Source organism: Chiroxiphia lanceolata, chromosome 2 (genome assembly GCF_009829145.1).
Source record: "Chiroxiphia lanceolata isolate bChiLan1 chromosome 2, bChiLan1.pri, whole genome shotgun sequence".
Lineage (NCBI taxonomy): Eukaryota > Metazoa > Chordata > Aves > Passeriformes > Pipridae > Chiroxiphia > Chiroxiphia lanceolata.
In genome coordinates this window covers 102944578-102961608 of record NC_045638.1, presented here as the reverse complement: position 1 = coordinate 102961608, position 17031 = coordinate 102944578, and the positions used below count along the sequence as shown (strand labels likewise).

The following is a 17031-nucleotide window of genomic DNA, read 5'->3' as shown; positions in this document are numbered from 1 at the left end:
CCTTCACATCCCTTCTTGCTCTGCTCTGCAGTGCTTGGCTGAAGTGGGGAGATGTTCTTCCTCCTGACAGGGATGATAGAGCTTCCGATGAGCTGGGGTTCAGTTTACTCAGTGGTAGAAAGTTTTGAAGCTACATCAACATGTGTGTCACTGGCTCCAGGGCTACTTAGTGAAAAACTAGCTGCCACCATGTGTCACTGGGTTTAAAGCCAGACAGAAGTCACCCCTACCTATGTATGTAGCCACTCAGAGAGCTGTCAGAACAGATTACTCTTTGTTTGTTACCTGACTAGATATTACATTTTCAGGCCTTCTTGGAAGCCTGTCATGAATTAAAAAGGAAAAAAAAAAAGAGCCCACTTGCCTGTGGGGAAAAAGTGATTTAGTTTTGCGAGTGTAGACAGCAGAGACAGTTAACAGCAAGAAAACCCTGCAGAGAAAATTGCATGAACGCCTCAAGTGTATGTGCCACACAGCCCCGAGGCAACCTGAGCTGACCAGCAAATCAAGTATGCGGAGTTAGCTCTGGTGTGCTCCTGTGGCCAGATGACTGTGGCTGAGAGTTCCATTGACACTTCAGCAAACCGCCCCCGAATGAACCACTGGCCACACTTAGAGATTGTTTGAGTTTGAACTCTGGGCATTTTTCAGGTCAGAATTGTTCTGGTACTTTTGTTCTATTTCTTCCATTGCATTTAAGACACACCTTGCTTTGTGTTTTGTTTGATACAGTATCAACTATCAGAAGATGACGCCCGTTCTCACCTCTGACTGACAGACTGTTCTTTCACAGTGAAGAATTCCCCAAGTCTGGAGACTTGTCTGCTGCCGGCTGTACTGAGTCTGGCTGGGATGGAGCCTCCAGAGTGCTGTGCTTTGGACTGGTGACTAAAGAAGTTAATAACACACCAGTGTGGTGGCTACTGCTAAACAGTGCCTGAACAATGCCAAGGTCTTCTCTCTTTCTCATTCTGCCCCCATAGCTGGGGTTGGGCAAGAAGCTGGGAGGGGACACAGACGGGACAGCTGACCCCAACTGGCCAAAGGGATATTTCATACATACTTTGTCGAGGTCAGCAACAAAAGCTCAAGGAAAAGGAGGAGGAAGGGGACAACTGTAGTAACAAGTAACCATCACGCATACTGAGGCCATGCTTTCCAGAAGTGGCTAAACGTCTGCCTGCCAATGGGAAATGAGTGAATTAATTCCTTATTTTTCTTTATTTTAATATGCAGCTTTTGTTTTCCCTATTAAATGGATTTTAGCTTGATCCACAAGTTTGTGGGCTGCAGTTGACCCAGCACGGTAGTTAAACTGGGTGGGACTACATGAATCAGACTCAATGGATAATAAATCTTTTCTTCTTTTTGGGAAAATTCATTGGATGTGCCTTTAGAGAAACACTAAATTGAACCTGTAACAACACTGTAAAACACTACAGCAAGGAGTCACTCAAACAGGGCTCTGGGTTAGAGATGGGACAGATTGACTGTTGAAAATACCTAAATCCTCTGCACTGTACCATGTGGTCATTAGTTTTACTTGCTTTTACCTCTAAATAATGAGTCTAAGAGGTGTCTTTAATTTGTCTTTATTCTTAGGTCAAACAATATCATCACTGAATTGAAGAACGAGGTTACTGGTTGAAATACAAGTGCAGTGTGAGACAAATATGGAAGATAACACTTCGCAAATAAATTAATACAGAATAATTGTCTTTGCATAGTTCAGAAGTGAAAAGTAGGAGGCAGCAGTGCGCACGTGCTGTGAACTGATACACACCACCACAAAAACCCAAGTTCATAGATGAACTCTTGCAGCTGCAAAGAAAACAAACCAAACCAAAAATACCCCAAACCTTAGAGAGCACTAACTATTAAAAACCAGGCAGAAAAGGAACTAATGAGAATTTTTTTGTTGTGTGTTTTTTTTTTTTTTTCTTAACAGACCATGCTGCAGAAAGAGTGTTTTCTCCACAGACAGAGACGTTTTTAGATAATCTGCCTTGGCATTCCATAGCCTGTCATACCCGACTGTGATGCTCCTTTGTTGCTGCCCATCTGAAGGCCTATTACGTTCTGTCCCTGACGAAGCTGCTCTTCTGAAAATCCTCGTCGATTCTGCTGTGCTTTCCTGTCCAGATACACACAAAAAAAGCAACATACACACATGCCATCATTCTCCATATGCTCAGAGGACCACAAAAAGCAATCTGAAATTGGCTTATGTCCCTTGTAATGTCATTTGCACCATCCCATGTGCTGGACAATACTGGCTGGGCTAATTGCTGCAGTTAGAAGTAATGCTCTAGTCAAGCCTCAGACTTTCACTGTACCACTTATTCCAGAAGCCCGAGGGACTTCTCTAGCAGCTGTGACAGGTAAAATATTTATGTAGTGCTATATATAACACACAAAATAGGGTTAATTTGTGTTAAACCCTATAGCTCTTAACAGTTGTAGCCCATGGGATCTGATCAATGAGACACTTACCTGTGCTATACTACAAGTTGGTGCCCATCTAGAGCAACAGTACAAATTGGCATAATTTAACTCAGTGGAGTAAATAAGATCTGAATGTCCCCAGAGCAACAATGGGTTGGTGAAGGGACTTGCTCATTTTTGTGGAGTAGACGGTGGTTGCCCTCAGGACAGAACAACTGCTCTGTTTCCATTTCCAAATCTCTCACCTCTAAGCAACAGACTTTTCCCTTTGCACCTGTGTCTTAACTGTATGACAGTCCTTTAAATTCCGTCAAGACACACTGACCACTTCTGTTCGGTGTCCTAGGTCTCAAAAGCCCTTCAGATTAATGAACCTTTGCTGGAATGTAAAAGGAGCCTTTATCTCCTTGAAAATAGCACTGAGGGCCATAGTGATAAAGAAGAAACACAGAAGTTTGCACTCTGTAGCCCGACAAGAAACTGTACGGCTTGGATTAATCTTTCATTGCAACAAGGTGGAGAAAACAGGCAATTTACAAGTGAGAAGGATCAGCCTCTTCCTATCAAACGAGCCATACGAATCAGCAGAGCTCCAGACCGAGGGAGGCTTTCCATCTACCACACCCTACTCCCACCCAGGTACAATGTTTTTCCTTGCTGTGTCTGTTTACCCTGGGATCAGGTTACGGCATCGAGTTACAGTTCCCCTTTTCTCCCCACCCCACCACTAGATGAGAATGCTAGATTAGGTACCTGCTGTGATTGAAAACCATCAACATGATCCTCTCCATGAGGGTCAGATCCTGTACTGTACTAAGAACCTTGGCTCAAGTCCAGAAAAGCACTTACACTCTTTGCTAGGCTCAGGGTGTTCAGGACATTGCAGGAGAAGAACCCCCATCCACATGAAAGCCCAGCAAAGCAGAAAGGTGAAAAAGATCCACAGGAAACCAGTACTGACCTGTCATTTTTTAGAATGGGTCTTCAGTGGTAATGTATTGACTAGTAAGAGGGCTTATAGGGGCCTGTCGCAGGCTCTCAGATTCCACACCTCCCATCAGAAAGCATAAGCACACTGCTTTGGAGGGAGGCACACAGAACCGTGGGTGCCTCAGAAAGCAGCCCCTCTCACTGCTGCTTAATGTCTTTTCCAGAATACTTACACTGTCATGGAACTGCTGCCAGGATCTCCACAAGAGGATGTTTTTAGAACTACTCCTATTACCTAATTGAATCTCGGGTTCACTGTGTCTGCCTCTACTTTAATTAAAAAAACAGGAAAGCATTCTATTATTTTTTCTCTTTCCTCCTAGGATTTTCAGCTGTGTTGATGAGTAGTTCCACAGAAAGTCTAAAAGTAACTGAAGAGAAAAAAAAATGAGAACTGCAAAAAAGAAATAAAAAAAGAGACTAGCTGGAAGCCTGGGTATGCTAATAAAAGTTGATTATATATACAGTTCGGATTATATAGAGTTATTTTTACCATCATAAGCACCCCATTTAGTATATGATGGTCTTACAGATAGCAACATGTACACAATTTGGTTTTAGGTGGGTGGAAATGGCCTTAACTGAGACTGTAGAAAAAGGGGTGAGGGCAAGTCTACTCCCTCTCAATGTCTCACACTATGTCAAGTTCTTTTTGGCTTCCCTGCCATCACCTGGCATCACTCTTACCTCAAACCGATCTGTTACCTTTTTGTGCCAACTTTACACCAGTGCTTGTGGTTGGCAAACCACAGGATAACAAACAGCCATGGATCCATGAACCTTGGTGGGGCACGCAAGGAAGGGAGAATCAGGCCTGGTGGGACCAGCTATATGAGACACTGGCAATGGAAGGTTAAATGGCTTAGCTCAAGTGTGGCATTATCTTAATCACTGTAGATCCCTGCACGGGTACTCTTACACCATCTAATATTGGTCTCTCAATTTCACTAAAGGCGATTAAGAATCAGCCTGAAAGCCCTGAATTATGAGTCACACTGTGTGGCAGCAAGGGGGCTTGGTCTGCCTGAAGGGATGGGTAAGCTACTCAGAAAACAACTTCTGATCTGCAACATATTTTAACACCAGCTTTCCTTAAATTAGTGGCTATGAAAGGGTATTTCAGGGGCTGCAACAGATATGGATTGGCTATCCAAGCAGTAGGGGCTGGGCAGCCAGCTAGAGGAGAAGGGAGGTGATCACCTCTTCATCTGTGCCAATGAAAACTGCTCCAACCCACAATTAAGAGTCCGGATGAAAATTAATTTTTCCATGAAGGACTTTGTTTTAGTTACATAAAACAAATAAGCCTGTCTGGGTCATAGTGATTTCATGTCTGGTTTATATTAAAGCATGTAACTGGATTTGAAATCAATTTTAAACCCAATTATATTCCATAAATATAAATCTATTTGTGCATCGTATTAAGTTAATGTAACCTGATTTCATATAAACAATGCATAGGAGTTTGCATTTATTCGCTTAAAATTCAAGTCTCTCTTAGACTCAGTTTAACCAGCTCAAGGTTGAAGACAAACAAACTGAAGTTTGCTTTATTTTTGCTAAGCCTCTCCTGGACATCAGAAAATTCAAGGGAAGAAAAGAAGTGCAGTCAGCATTCTTTTTGCTAACATGCCTCAGACGTTTCCATGTAAGAAATACTCTTGGATGGCAGAATCTCATGTCGATAATATGCCTGTGGGGCAGGAGGGCTACCTGTGGGAGGATTTCCTTTTCTTCCTGTCCCTGCTTCTCAGCTTCCCTAGCCAAAACAAAAGGAGGTTCAGAACAACTAAACAGCTTTGCCAAGACAAGAGATTTCTTCACAGATAAATGGTGCTCCCCAAGAGAAAAGAAGACTAGGAAATGATACAATTTTTGGTTTGATGAGAAAGGGAAAAAGGCTTCATGCCTTGTCTCTGCTTGGTAAAGGGCTCACTATATGGGGGTTTCCAGACATCCATAACAGCCTTCATTAGTCTTTCTGTCTGCTATCTGACGTGAGGCAAAAGTGTACACTTTTGCTGCCAGCTGCTCTTAGGGCACACATATCTGTATGGCTGCTGCCGTTGTCATTCCCTTGGATTCATATATGGATATTGAGGATTAGCTGAATCTTTTGAATAGATGAATGTCATCAAAATTGGTGCCTAATTTGCTAAGTATCGTTGCTTTCTTTCTAGGGAACGAGAATCAGGGATAAAGTCTGTGAACAAGAAAATTATGCATCTTCTTCAGTGATCAGTTCAGGTACCTCAAGCAGTAAGATGGATATGCTACAAAGAGAAAAAGCTGCAGTACACAGCTCCCATGGGGCTCCTCCCCAAGCAGTCCTGGTGTAACTTTAGGCCAACAAGATAGGGCAGGACATACAGCTAGAATGCTGGGAGCCAGTGAAGGGTAGAAAATATTGCTGCCTGGGCCTTTGATTCCCTTCTCTAGACTCCAGAGAGAAAAATCTCTCCATTACAAGGAAACTTTGGAAAGATTCATTCTTTGCTTTCCTAGTAAATTTCCTTTAATTCTAAAGGCACACAATATTACCAGCTTTCCAGGGAAGACAGCTCTGAGCAGCTCTGGACTTTACCTGTGAAACCAGGATGGATCTCCTTTGTAGCAGCCGTCATCCTTGGTGACTGCCAAACTGCCTAGAGCCATTAAGGTTCTCTGCACTGCTGCCATGTCCTTCCCTAGAAAGCCAGACAGTGAAGTTAATATATGTCCTTGCACAACAAATAGCTTGGCACACCAATAAATCGTTTTATACAATGTATTAACTAACTCCCTCAGCTCCCCTGAAGAAGTGCATTAATAGCATTATAACTGCTATTTTACTATTGCTAAAATGGAGGTGCTGGCATGAAAGAGCTTATTAAAATGTCAACAAAGGGATAGTGTTAAAGTGAAACTTAATTATTCAGACACTTCGAGGTTTCTAGGCCTTTGGTTATTTTAATGCCTTCCGCCGTACCATTTTAAGGCTATATAATCTTTTTGGTAAAATTTTCTCCTAAGAAGAGATTACTTTGGTGTACAAATAATGGTAATATACTCAGTAAAATATGTCTGAAGGAGAACAGTGTATCAAATAACAGTGCTGTGTCTCATTTTGTTCAGAGTAAAATTGATCCCTGTGCTAACAAAACTCACAGCAGTCCTGGTGAGCTCCTGTGCAGATAACTTTTATCAGTTCTTCCCAATTTAACCATCAAATCACCACCCTAATCCTTCCTACTGGCTTCAATTCTCTGCACTTTCATACCTTCAGTTTCTGCCATCCAGTCCACTATTCTTTCCCTTTCTCCCTATGCTGTCTTACTTCATTCCTCAGTTCAAAAAGTCACGGCTCATCTCATCTTTAGCCAAATAAAAATTATAGAACTCATTGCCCAATCTAGATATGCTAACTTTTGGAAAACTTTCTAGCAAAACTGAGTTTGCAGCAGGTATTTCCAATTGTGTGAGGTGGTAAGTTGTTGGAAATCCACCTGCTGCTTCTCACTTCTTCTGAAATTCTTTCATAAGTGTTTCTATGACTCCTCTCCCCTTCTTTCCATTCCACCCTCTTTCCTAAAGTAATGTATCTAGTTAACAGATCTGATTATGGTTCTTCATGTGTGAAAGCAAGTAATTCATAAAAACATGAGATACCAGAGAGATGATGATAATAGATCTCAGAAATACCTCCAGTGATTCAGTATCAAGGAATATCACTGTACACCAGCTGGAGCGTAGAGGGAAGCGAGCACTGCACTGTCTGTGTTTATACTGAGTATCACTCTGATTATAGGCAGATTCAGTCTGGGGCTTTGGTTCGTACAAACCTAAATGCCTAACACTGTGGTTGAGGTGAGGAAGACACGCCAAGGCTGAAAACACCTATCAGCTTCCAACTGTGGCTGTCATACAGACTACTACAGTCTATCAGAATCCTATCTGCAGAGGACCATTTGCTCAGAAAATGAATTGTCGGTCACCCAGAATCCTCCTTTTACTGTATTTGTTAATGCAAACTGCATCAGGCGAGTCCTTGCGTAAGGAGGGCAGCTGAAGAGCCGACATCCCACACGCGCACGTACACGGGCGCGCACCGAGGAGAGCGAGGCAGAGACACTCAGAGCTCCCCGAAGCAGCAGATGTACCATATGCTGCAACAGATGCCACATACAACGTCCTTGGGATGCCTCCCCATATAACAAGGAGTGCAGTGACTGACTGGGATGAAAAGGGATGCGAAGAAAGATTTAAAAGTGAATCAGCTGAATAGTGACGGCAAGTGAAGAAAAAAGAAAAAGAAACAAAAGACAGGCGGTGAAACATGATGATCAGCCTCGCAGAGCCATCTGGCAGCCCCCCCACGCTCTGTGCTCAGCTCTGCTTTATTTGTCACTGACGAGTCGGAGATGCTGCAGGGGAAAAAGAGTGAGTGGGAGCTGAACAACACGTGACAAAACAAAGCCACGGCCATGGCTCTGCTCTGCAGAGACTCCTTGCTGCATATGAGGGGTGCTGTGAGTGAGGAAAGACCCAAAATCCAAATGGTCTTTTGTCACTTGACCTCTTCTAGCAAATCTTACAAGGGGCTTGATGGTCAGTGTAAAAAAAAACACTGTGAAAGATTTTAAATTTCCAGTGAGAAAGTCACCTAATGCTGCAGCCACCTGACAGAAAGGATCATACATGTTCTCTGAAGCCAGACTTGACTCTGGCATTGCAGTAAATCCTAGTTATTGCCTTCCCTCAGCTCCAGTACTTGTTTATTGGCAGCCACAGGGGCTGCCCACCTGGCCCACAGCTCCAGCTCCCTGAGTCGTGCTGCAGGGACCCACGCTGATGGCACGCCTGCATCTTCAGTGTCCTCTGCAGTGTGCTTGGAATAGCACAGCCTCCAAGAGGAACTTGGCACTGCCAGTGCAAGGAGGAAGGGGCCTCTGCTCATGTCTTATGCCTTTCTCTTTGGTGGAAACCTCTCTGGAAGGGCCTCTTCTACAAGTCCAGAGAGGGGAACGTTCAAGCACAAAGCTGGAGAACTGCTCTGCCTAGTATTCCTGAAATGCTTTTTTGCAAAGGTTGAACAAATACCCAGAGGTGCAGCCGCCTCTTGCCTGCCTGGAAACATACCAAGGAGGTATCTGCACAATGCATTTATGTAAAAAAGGGCCAAAAGAGAGGTGATACTTCCCTGGATCAAGAAGTCTCAGAGATGGAGAAAAATGCACCAGATGGACTCAGTGAGTTTGAAACAGCCAACAGCAAATTGTATCCTAAAACATTTTCATTAATCATTGCTAAGAATTTCAAAGCAGAAGCTCCCAGAAAACAATTAGTGCCAGGGAAAAGCTGTTTTTCACTCACACCCTTTTTTTTCCACTATAAACATTGACATCTCTCTGTCTAAAGAAGTTATGGTGTGAGGAGTAGGAGTGCTGCAATTATGAAATAGCGAAAAAGAGACTGTCCTTTCTGTCCAGCTGATGCATCCAGGTTCAGATGATTCATCCCTGAAGGACAGATGCTACAGGTCAGAGTTACAGTTAGACACAAAAAGCTTGCAGTGACTCACTGCTGGAGAGACATACTGTTTCATCTCAGCACTGAAATGAGCAGCAGGAAGAATGAAAAGGGAGTGGGAAAGTGAGGAGACAGATTAGCTTTGGGAAGTCTTAAAATAACAGTGAATATGTCTCCCTCCTAGGTTGCAAGTTGTGTTTTGACTTCCTGTCCTCTGGAAGTTACTACCTTTTTTCCTTACATCTGTTGAGAAAAGGTGATGAGTGAAAGAGAGAAATTAGGAGACAGCCACCATCATTAGGAACTTTTTGTCTTCAAAGCAAGTCCTTTTCCTAGTAAGGATCAAAGTACTGTATTTTCATTTGCGTGGTGTGAAGCCATTGTAAGTTGCAAAAGACTGCAAAGAACATCTGAAATGAGCCATTATCATCCTTTACAAGATAGATGGAGCTTCTCTGTCAACAGCCTGCTAGGCTGAGGGTTGGGAAGGTGCTATGTCAGGGAAGTGAAAATCCCTTCATTTAAGACATTTAAAGGTAGATTGGATGAAACAGTAAAGACTGAACTGGAAGAAACAATCCTGCCCTTGGCCCCCAGATGTATGGTTTTGTCAAGCAAATTTGGCACTCTGAGACCATTACATATCCCAGTAACTCCAGCCTCCAGCTGTCAATATATCCTTTCCCTCTAACCCATTCACAATGAGCTCCCTAGTATTTCATTCCTCCAGCTGTCCTTCATAGGAGTGATCTCTTCCGCATATCCCGACTGCCTGTGAAAACAAACCCCACTTTTTTCTCTCAATGTGTGCTCCTACACAAACTATGCTGACCAGCGTTCCCAGTGGATTGTTTTCCTCTTCCCAGTGTTTCATTCTCAAGGCAGATTTTTGACCCTTTCAAATGTGCCTTTCACTACCCTGCAGCTGTCCTTGCTCCGAGCCCTCATCCAAAGCATTGCATCACCTTGTCCAGAGAGATGCAGGATATACAGTGTACTTGGTTAAAGCACCATGAAGGGATGCATCAACACCACAGAAGTGGGCAAAGCCAGCCACATGAACGTACAAATGACTCAGCTCTTCAGCAACTAGAACAAGCAGTTTCCATTTCGAACATGGGATGGAGACAGCCTTCACCTGGCTTACTGCAAAATCACAGGAGCACCCTGAATTTTTTTGCTGTTGCCATAGTGACCTCTCTTAAAAGACTCTCTCCTTAGAGAGAGCAGCTCAGCTAACATGGTATTATGCAGTGAGATTTGCTTCTCACTAATTATAAATGAGGCCTTATAAGCTTCACAGAGGCATACACGCTCCTGGGAATGCATTTTATAGCTCCAATTAAAGCTTTGCTTGTAATTTGAAAACTGCAATAAAATCTTGTCATCAGAAAATCAGAGGTTTCCATACTTGTTATTAGAAGCTATTTACTTAGAAATAATTAGCACAGAGAACAGTTGTTTTATCAGGTCTGTGGATTTCTATCAGAATGATGGGCTTTTGGATAACACATGAGCTTGGAAAGGTTCCGTTATGCCCTCAGGGTAATATAAATCTCTCAGAGGAGATAATGCAGCACGGGAAGAACACAGTAATGAGGTAAGGCAAACAGAAACAAAAGATAATTACATTAGAGACTATGTCTTAGACAAAATGCAGATCAAAGTAAAATGAAGACTGCAAGCTGACTTCCAGTTTATTATTTTTACCTTCCCATAAATCCACTGTCTGAAAAATATCTGTTGTTCTTACTCCGTAGATTTCAGCAGCTTTTAAGAACTGAGATATTTGTTCCATCTGCTTGAAAGCCATTTTTGATTCAGAGATCTTTGTGATGGGCTCATTTCCCTTTGGATGTAAACTGTTTATTAATTTGCATAACAGCTGAGAAATAAAGACAGAAACAAAATTAGAAAAAAGTCACCAACCTAGAAGGCAATTTCTGCACATGAAATGATGCTGCAAAATGTTTTTGACCTGGCAACTTTCTGTCAGAGACATAATTTCTTCAGATAAAAACAAAGAAGTGAATTGATAATAATCACAGTAAATTAGAAAAGCATAAAAGCTTTCATTAACTGAGGCAATAGCCTGACCATATAAATCCTAATCTGCTAGAAACAACAAAGCAATCACTGGTAGAGGTTATATAACAACCGACAGAGAAGAAACCTCATGCCCAAGCCAAAAATAAGCAATGTCAATTGAAATATTGTTAAAGTCACTTTGGCAGAGATTCAATGATTAGCATAGTCTTACAGCCCACTGCAAACAGCAGCATCTGCCTGTTGTTCAATAAACAAATGGAATACAGTGTTGTAGCTACAGAATTATTCCCAAGAAGACAGTTATGACACAATTCAATCCTTCAAATTTGCTGTCTCTTCGGCTTTCCTTGTCAACACTGATTATTTCTTAAAGAGAAAAGTATGCACCTGATTTTAAAATGGATCACATTTAACTGTATGAGAAAAGATGCTGAAGGAATGAGTCATAACATGCATGACTCATAAGAATCATAAATATTGTACTGATCCCAGTGCACTAGTAGAATAATTTATCTTTTGAGATTAAGACTCTTAGTTGAAAGGAAATAAATTAGATACTAAGATGTATATTTCTGCACCAACCATGAGCTGTGATGAATTTAGCTGGAGGAAGACAGAACATAAGGACACTGTGCATATAAACATATGAAAATGTACAATTGGACAAAACACTTACCGTTCCATCCATCAACCAGGTCTGAAAATGTTGCCTTCCAGGAGGAGGGTGCTCTATGTGTTCTCCACACTGGACAATAATCCAGTTCACCAACCTAGACTCTAATTCCGGGTCATATTTCTGTTCAATCTTTTCCTGAACTTCTCGACTTAAGCCATAGCTTGGTCCTCTGTTAGCCATCTCTGGAAACAAGGTAGAACTTATTTAGTGGGCAGAGTCCTGATCTACAGCTTTGAAGTACGCACCGGAAAACTAAAGAATAACAGAGTGAGCAGCCTGCCCTCAATGTTAGAGAGCTGAACAGATGTTCATGAACATGGAAAGTAACTGTATGGCACCGGTTATAGCTGTTCCACAGAACAGGGGAGGGATCAACGAGGGAATATCCTTTTCCAAAAGCACAAATCAGCTACAACATTTTTTTTTAAAGGAAGGGAAAAACAGCAGTGCCCCCTGCCCAACCACAAAAACAGAAGAAAAGCAAAATTTAAAACAGAGTAGGTTTAAAGAGAGGCTTCTGCTATGTTTACAGAGAATACAACAGGGTTCTCAGATCAGTGTTAAAGCTGCCTGCAAATCCAAAAGCACTTTAAAATTGCCTACCTAATACTTGCTAAGAAGAAGAAGGTTGTACATGGGAGCTCAAGCAATCCGATTAAAGATGCAGTCAGTCTTCCTCAGCAGAGATGCAAGGATGGATATCCAGAGATCAGCAAACGGAGAAGCGTTGATGAATTTAGGAGACGAAGGCTGCCACAATGCCCTGCTGCTGCTGCAGCATCGTGGTTTGAAGAGGAGTGTATTGATTTGATTTCCCTCACATATGAGGAGGGTCAGAGCAGGGGCGTTGCTAAGAGCCATTAAAGAGGCCTGCCTACTCAGTCACAGCCCGGGGATCCTGTTTATCTCACCCATCTGCAGTCTGTTTTCATGCATCTTTCCTCAGCCTTGCGCTGCTCACCCCACAGGCTCAGATTTACTCCACCTAGTCTGCATCAACCCAAACTGCACCAAGCATCCCACCGACAGATAGCTACAAATACAAATAGAGGCATTCTGCTAAATGAAGGTAAACAGAAATTACCACAAATATAATTTATTTTTAACCACAAAGCAGGAGCAAACCCTTTTCCTCCCTGCTCTGCATCCCAATGCTAACAGGATTAGAATGTGAAAAATAATTTCTCTTCTTCCCTGTTCAAATGCTGATAAAAAGTTTCAACAAGGGCACAACAGGATGAAAAGTCAAGGAAGAGAAGGCAGGTAGCAGAATATTATCACCCTATCATTAGTATATATTAGGCTATCAAGTAGTGCAATAGTGTCCTGAGAAAACAACTGGAACCACTAAAAACAAGCGGAAATCACTGAAAAGTAGCAAACCTACTACAAACCACAAGGATTTTACTTTCTTCTGGTATGAGTCAGCTAAACTCCAGAGATAGCAAGGGAGCTATGCCCATGTACAGTAGTTTAAATTTTGATTATACCACTGCAGTGGTACAATGTGGAAGGGGAGAGGACGCACGTTAAGACAAGGGACTTTTCTTGTGGTCTGATTTATACAGATTTAATCCTATATTAAATAAAATAACTTTGCTTCTTTTTGAATGACACAAGACTTAGTCAAATGTCTGTCATTCATGCTGTATTATCCACCCTGGTACAAAATAGTTTCTTTTTGGCAAATGATTCATATTCACCTTGATATGCAAGGAAGTTGATAAACCTGAGGTGGATTCACAATCTCTTTTGCCAAGAAAAGTCCTCCTGCTGCATTTGGAAGGGAAAAAAACCCAAAAAAAGTGGGGAGAAAGGAATACAGTTCCTTGTATATCTGTTTCATAATGGTCTCTTCATCCATTACTTTCTCATTTTAAGACCTTAAATTACCAGATTTATACTGCTTCAGGTGCTACTGGGCTTGACAGACTCAAGAGATGAAAAATTTCATAGATGACCGAATTCATTGTTGTCCTCCACAGGCATTTCATTTAGTGCTTTCTCTTCTCTGCACTGGTAGTTTTAAACCTCTATGAAACACTTGATTACATAACTCAGAGAGTGCTACGTGACAGGGCCACCACTTGAGCGCTTTCCACCTCAGTGAACATGCTGTTGAAGGCACAGCAAATACGCAGGAACCAAGGCTTCAAACCCAGCCTGGAGATAAGAGAAGGACCAAGCTGCAGCTGCAACAGTAAGAGGCAGAACATGAATTTGACATCCTTTCCCTTCCAGCAACTGTTAAAGGCTGGGCTTCACACTCTTTGGCCAGTCCCACCAAGAATAAGCTTTACTTTGCATTTTTAGATCTTCTTGTGTTCTTCTGTTTAGAAGGGAACTACTGAGGTTGCTTCGCTGCTTCTGGTCACACCAGGGTGTTCAGGCTCACTGGCACTAAGATCTCATGAAAGTCACTTACCTTTGCATCAGCCTCTGACTCTGTTTCCCAACTTGGGGGCAGGGATGAGTAATTTAACTCTCCTAAGCTGCAGAGCAGGTCTCCCCCTTCACAGCTGTTGGCTATGCAACCTGTTCTCGAGGGACCATTCCATACTGTGAAAGCTGAAAAGCAAGCTTGTCCATCAGTATAAATTTTTAACAAGGCTTTGAAAATCTGGAAAACTCCAGAGGACTGGAAAAACACCAGCCCCTCACCAATATTTCCAAGGCACCACTAAACAAATCATCTGGCCTGCTTCTGTGCCATCAACCCTGGGAAAACCAGTGGAATAATTATTTTTTTTATAAGTGATAGTGTTGATGCAATTTACTAAAAGCTTGGTAATACATTAGAGTTGGCTACTGCATGACACACTAATTAGGGAACTAAGCTGATTCTGAAACAACAAGACACATTAGAGAATAAACCTGGTAACTAGTAGGTACTGCAATATTACTGTAACTGAAAGAATCACTAATGATGGTGTATATTTTATTCAGTTTGTACTAGAATATGTTCCCAGGCTTGAACTATTTAATATGTTATTAGAAGACACCAAAAAAATCCAGGCTCCTAAGAAGATCCCAGCTCATGTGAGCTGTGATGAATAAAACAAAAAAGATAAAAAAAGCCTCCTTGAAAGCAGTCTACCCGGAAGCAGGCAAAACCATGTCTCATTGCAGCTGAAGTCCAGCCATCATGAGAAACGTGCTTTTCAGAGTGCAGCACCCTGTCCTACGACAAAACAGATGCTAAAAAAAATGCAAAGGGTGATGAAGATAAGCAGGTGGGCACAGATGCTGGGTAAGACACTGTGGTGGAGGGGCTTGGTTGAATGAAAGATAGGAGGTGCAGCAACAGCAATGGGAATATTATATCCAGTTCTGACAACCACTCTCCAAAAAAAGTGTTGGAAGAGTGAAGTAAATTCATATAATTATTCCAGTAGCCAAAGGACTGAAAATTAGAGCCTTTACAGTAATCGCCTCAGAAGGATTATCTGTTTAGCTCACCAAAACCAGAAGTTAAGAAATGGCAAGTACAGGTGCCTACAATATACCTTCAGACACAGGTATATTAAAGCCTGATGGTTAGAAATGGGTTACAGAAGAAAGGAGAAGGTTTTCAGCTGCAAAAATACTACCATTAGAACACTTCACTTATTGCTTCTGATGGATTTTGTTCTCTCACTTTTCTTGGCAACACAAGACTGGAATTTATGACTAAAAATAGAGCTGAAGCTTGAATAACTGAAGTAGCTTTTTATGCCCGTAAGCACTATGGCTCATCTTCTGCTTTCAGATAATCACAGTATTACCCTATAAATTTAAAAATCTTTTTAAGTCTATAAACAAATCATGCCAACAACAACAAAACTGACATTAAGTAGCTCTCTACCCACGTTTAGATCCAGGGTAACTCAATAGCTTTCAGTGTCTTCCAAATGGAACACAGAGGGAAAAGTAAAACTTACCCTAACACAGAGCCACCCTTAATCTTTGCTAGATTCACTGTTTGGTGATTCACTCCTCGGAAAGAGCCTTGTATTTATTTCAACCATTCCAAAGCACTATCTTACAAGGTATGCTGGGTCAATCTCCATCAGACAAAGCTATCCAACAATTACAATAGCTGGGAAGTCCAGGCTTCATTTTCCCAGTATGGCACTGTAAAATAATGGACCTTTCATAACCAAGTTAAAAAACAAACAAGCAAACAAAACAAAACAAACCAGGAAGCTTCCCAACACTTTAAGTTTACAGAACCTCCCTTCACAAGAAAACTTCTGAAAAAGTTTCTGCTCAAAGATCCTCCTTGAGAATAGACATGAACGTCTATGTGTGATGTCATGTTTTCTAGAGTTGCAGAGGATGCTCAGGTCCAATACAAGCTCGGTGAAAGTACAGGGCCTTTTTCAGGGAGTTGCAAGGCAGGAAAGTGCTCTGCAGACCCTTGGTTTTATTCACAGCCTTGCTTTGTCGTTAGATACCTGGAGATGTTCTACACAAGAGAACTACTCAGACTAGGAGGGAAAAGTAGCTACTGGAATATTGCCATCATTTTAACTGTGCAAAAACAAGTGGCAGAGATATCAGAATCAGGGAGCAACATTAATTTTAAAAATTCTAACTTCCCCATTACTTTGAAATCTACAATCTAGAGAATTTCAAAGACAAAAAGCGCTAACCTAAGCAAGCATCTTCCCTTTCACCTGCAAAAAGGTTCCTTTGCCAGCTCTGAAGGTGTTAATCCCCAAGCCAGTACATAGTTTGAACACCTCCAATCTGTGAATAAAAGAAAAGTAATTCAGGAAGGAAGGACCTTCCTATTTGTGTGACAGAACAGAATGCACTAACACTGCAACCTACGGAACAAGGCAGCTCCCAAGACTGCCATGACCGGAAGTGTTTCTGGAATTTGTAAGTCACTGACCACCTTCCATGCAGCTTGCCAGCTTAGCACTGCAAACCAATTCCTGTGGATATAATTGTCAGCATTCCCACGATTCAAGGTGATCTTGAAGGTAGATTGTGCATTTTAGTTCTCACGGTCTCTTAAGTCTTGTGCTGGATTGACAGACTCCTGTGAAGGAAAACCAATACGTTTCATTATACCAATTGTTCATCTGTCCCCAACAAAAACGGTACCTCCTGAGAACTACTTTGGTTTGAAAACTATACATTGCAGTACACATTTACCAGTAGAACAGAAAGGAAGAGTCATCTTTATTTCTCTGAAACATAGGTCAAAACAGACAGCAAGATTTACAAATAAACAAACACACAAGATCAAATCCCCTAACTAAATAAAGGCTGCTTCTTATGGTTAGGGATTTAGCTTTGCTGTTAGGAACTTTTTCAAGAGTTACTGTCCTAAGGACTAGCACACACTGGCACATTTTTTGCCAGCAAACTGT

General features: G+C 41.9%; 1 protein-coding gene across 1 annotated transcript; it reads right to left on the bottom strand.

Annotated features, from left to right (window-relative positions):
- Nucleotides 1-1576: 1576 nt before the first annotated feature.
- Nucleotides 1577-12655, bottom strand: TAGLN3 (transgelin 3). Its single transcript, XM_032679963.1, has 5 exons — nucleotides 12272-12655; nucleotides 11669-11850; nucleotides 10654-10828; nucleotides 6020-6122; nucleotides 1577-2134 (listed from the first exon to the last, which is right to left on the bottom strand). Exons 2-5 carry the CDS (start codon nucleotides 11846-11848, stop codon nucleotides 1993-1995), a joined length of 600 nt encoding a protein of 199 aa, XP_032535854.1. The 5' UTR covers nucleotides 11849-11850; nucleotides 12272-12655; the 3' UTR covers nucleotides 1577-1992.
- Between the last annotated feature and the right edge of the window lie 4376 nt (nucleotides 12656-17031).

Excerpts from the sequence above, each read along its gene's own strand:
- TAGLN3 (XM_032679963.1), bottom strand. The coding sequence starts at position 11,848 with ATGGCTAACAGAGGACCAAGCTATGGCTTAAGTCGAGAAGTTCAGGAA. Across the intron at positions 10,829-11,668 it reads CCTGGTTGATGGATGGAACG|CTGTTATGCAAATTAATAAA; the intron begins GTAAGTGTTTTG and ends TTTATTTCTCAG. Across the intron at positions 6,123-10,653 it reads GACAGTGGATTTATGGGAAG|GGAAGGACATGGCAGCAGTG; the intron begins GTAAAAATAATA and ends CTGGCTTTCTAG.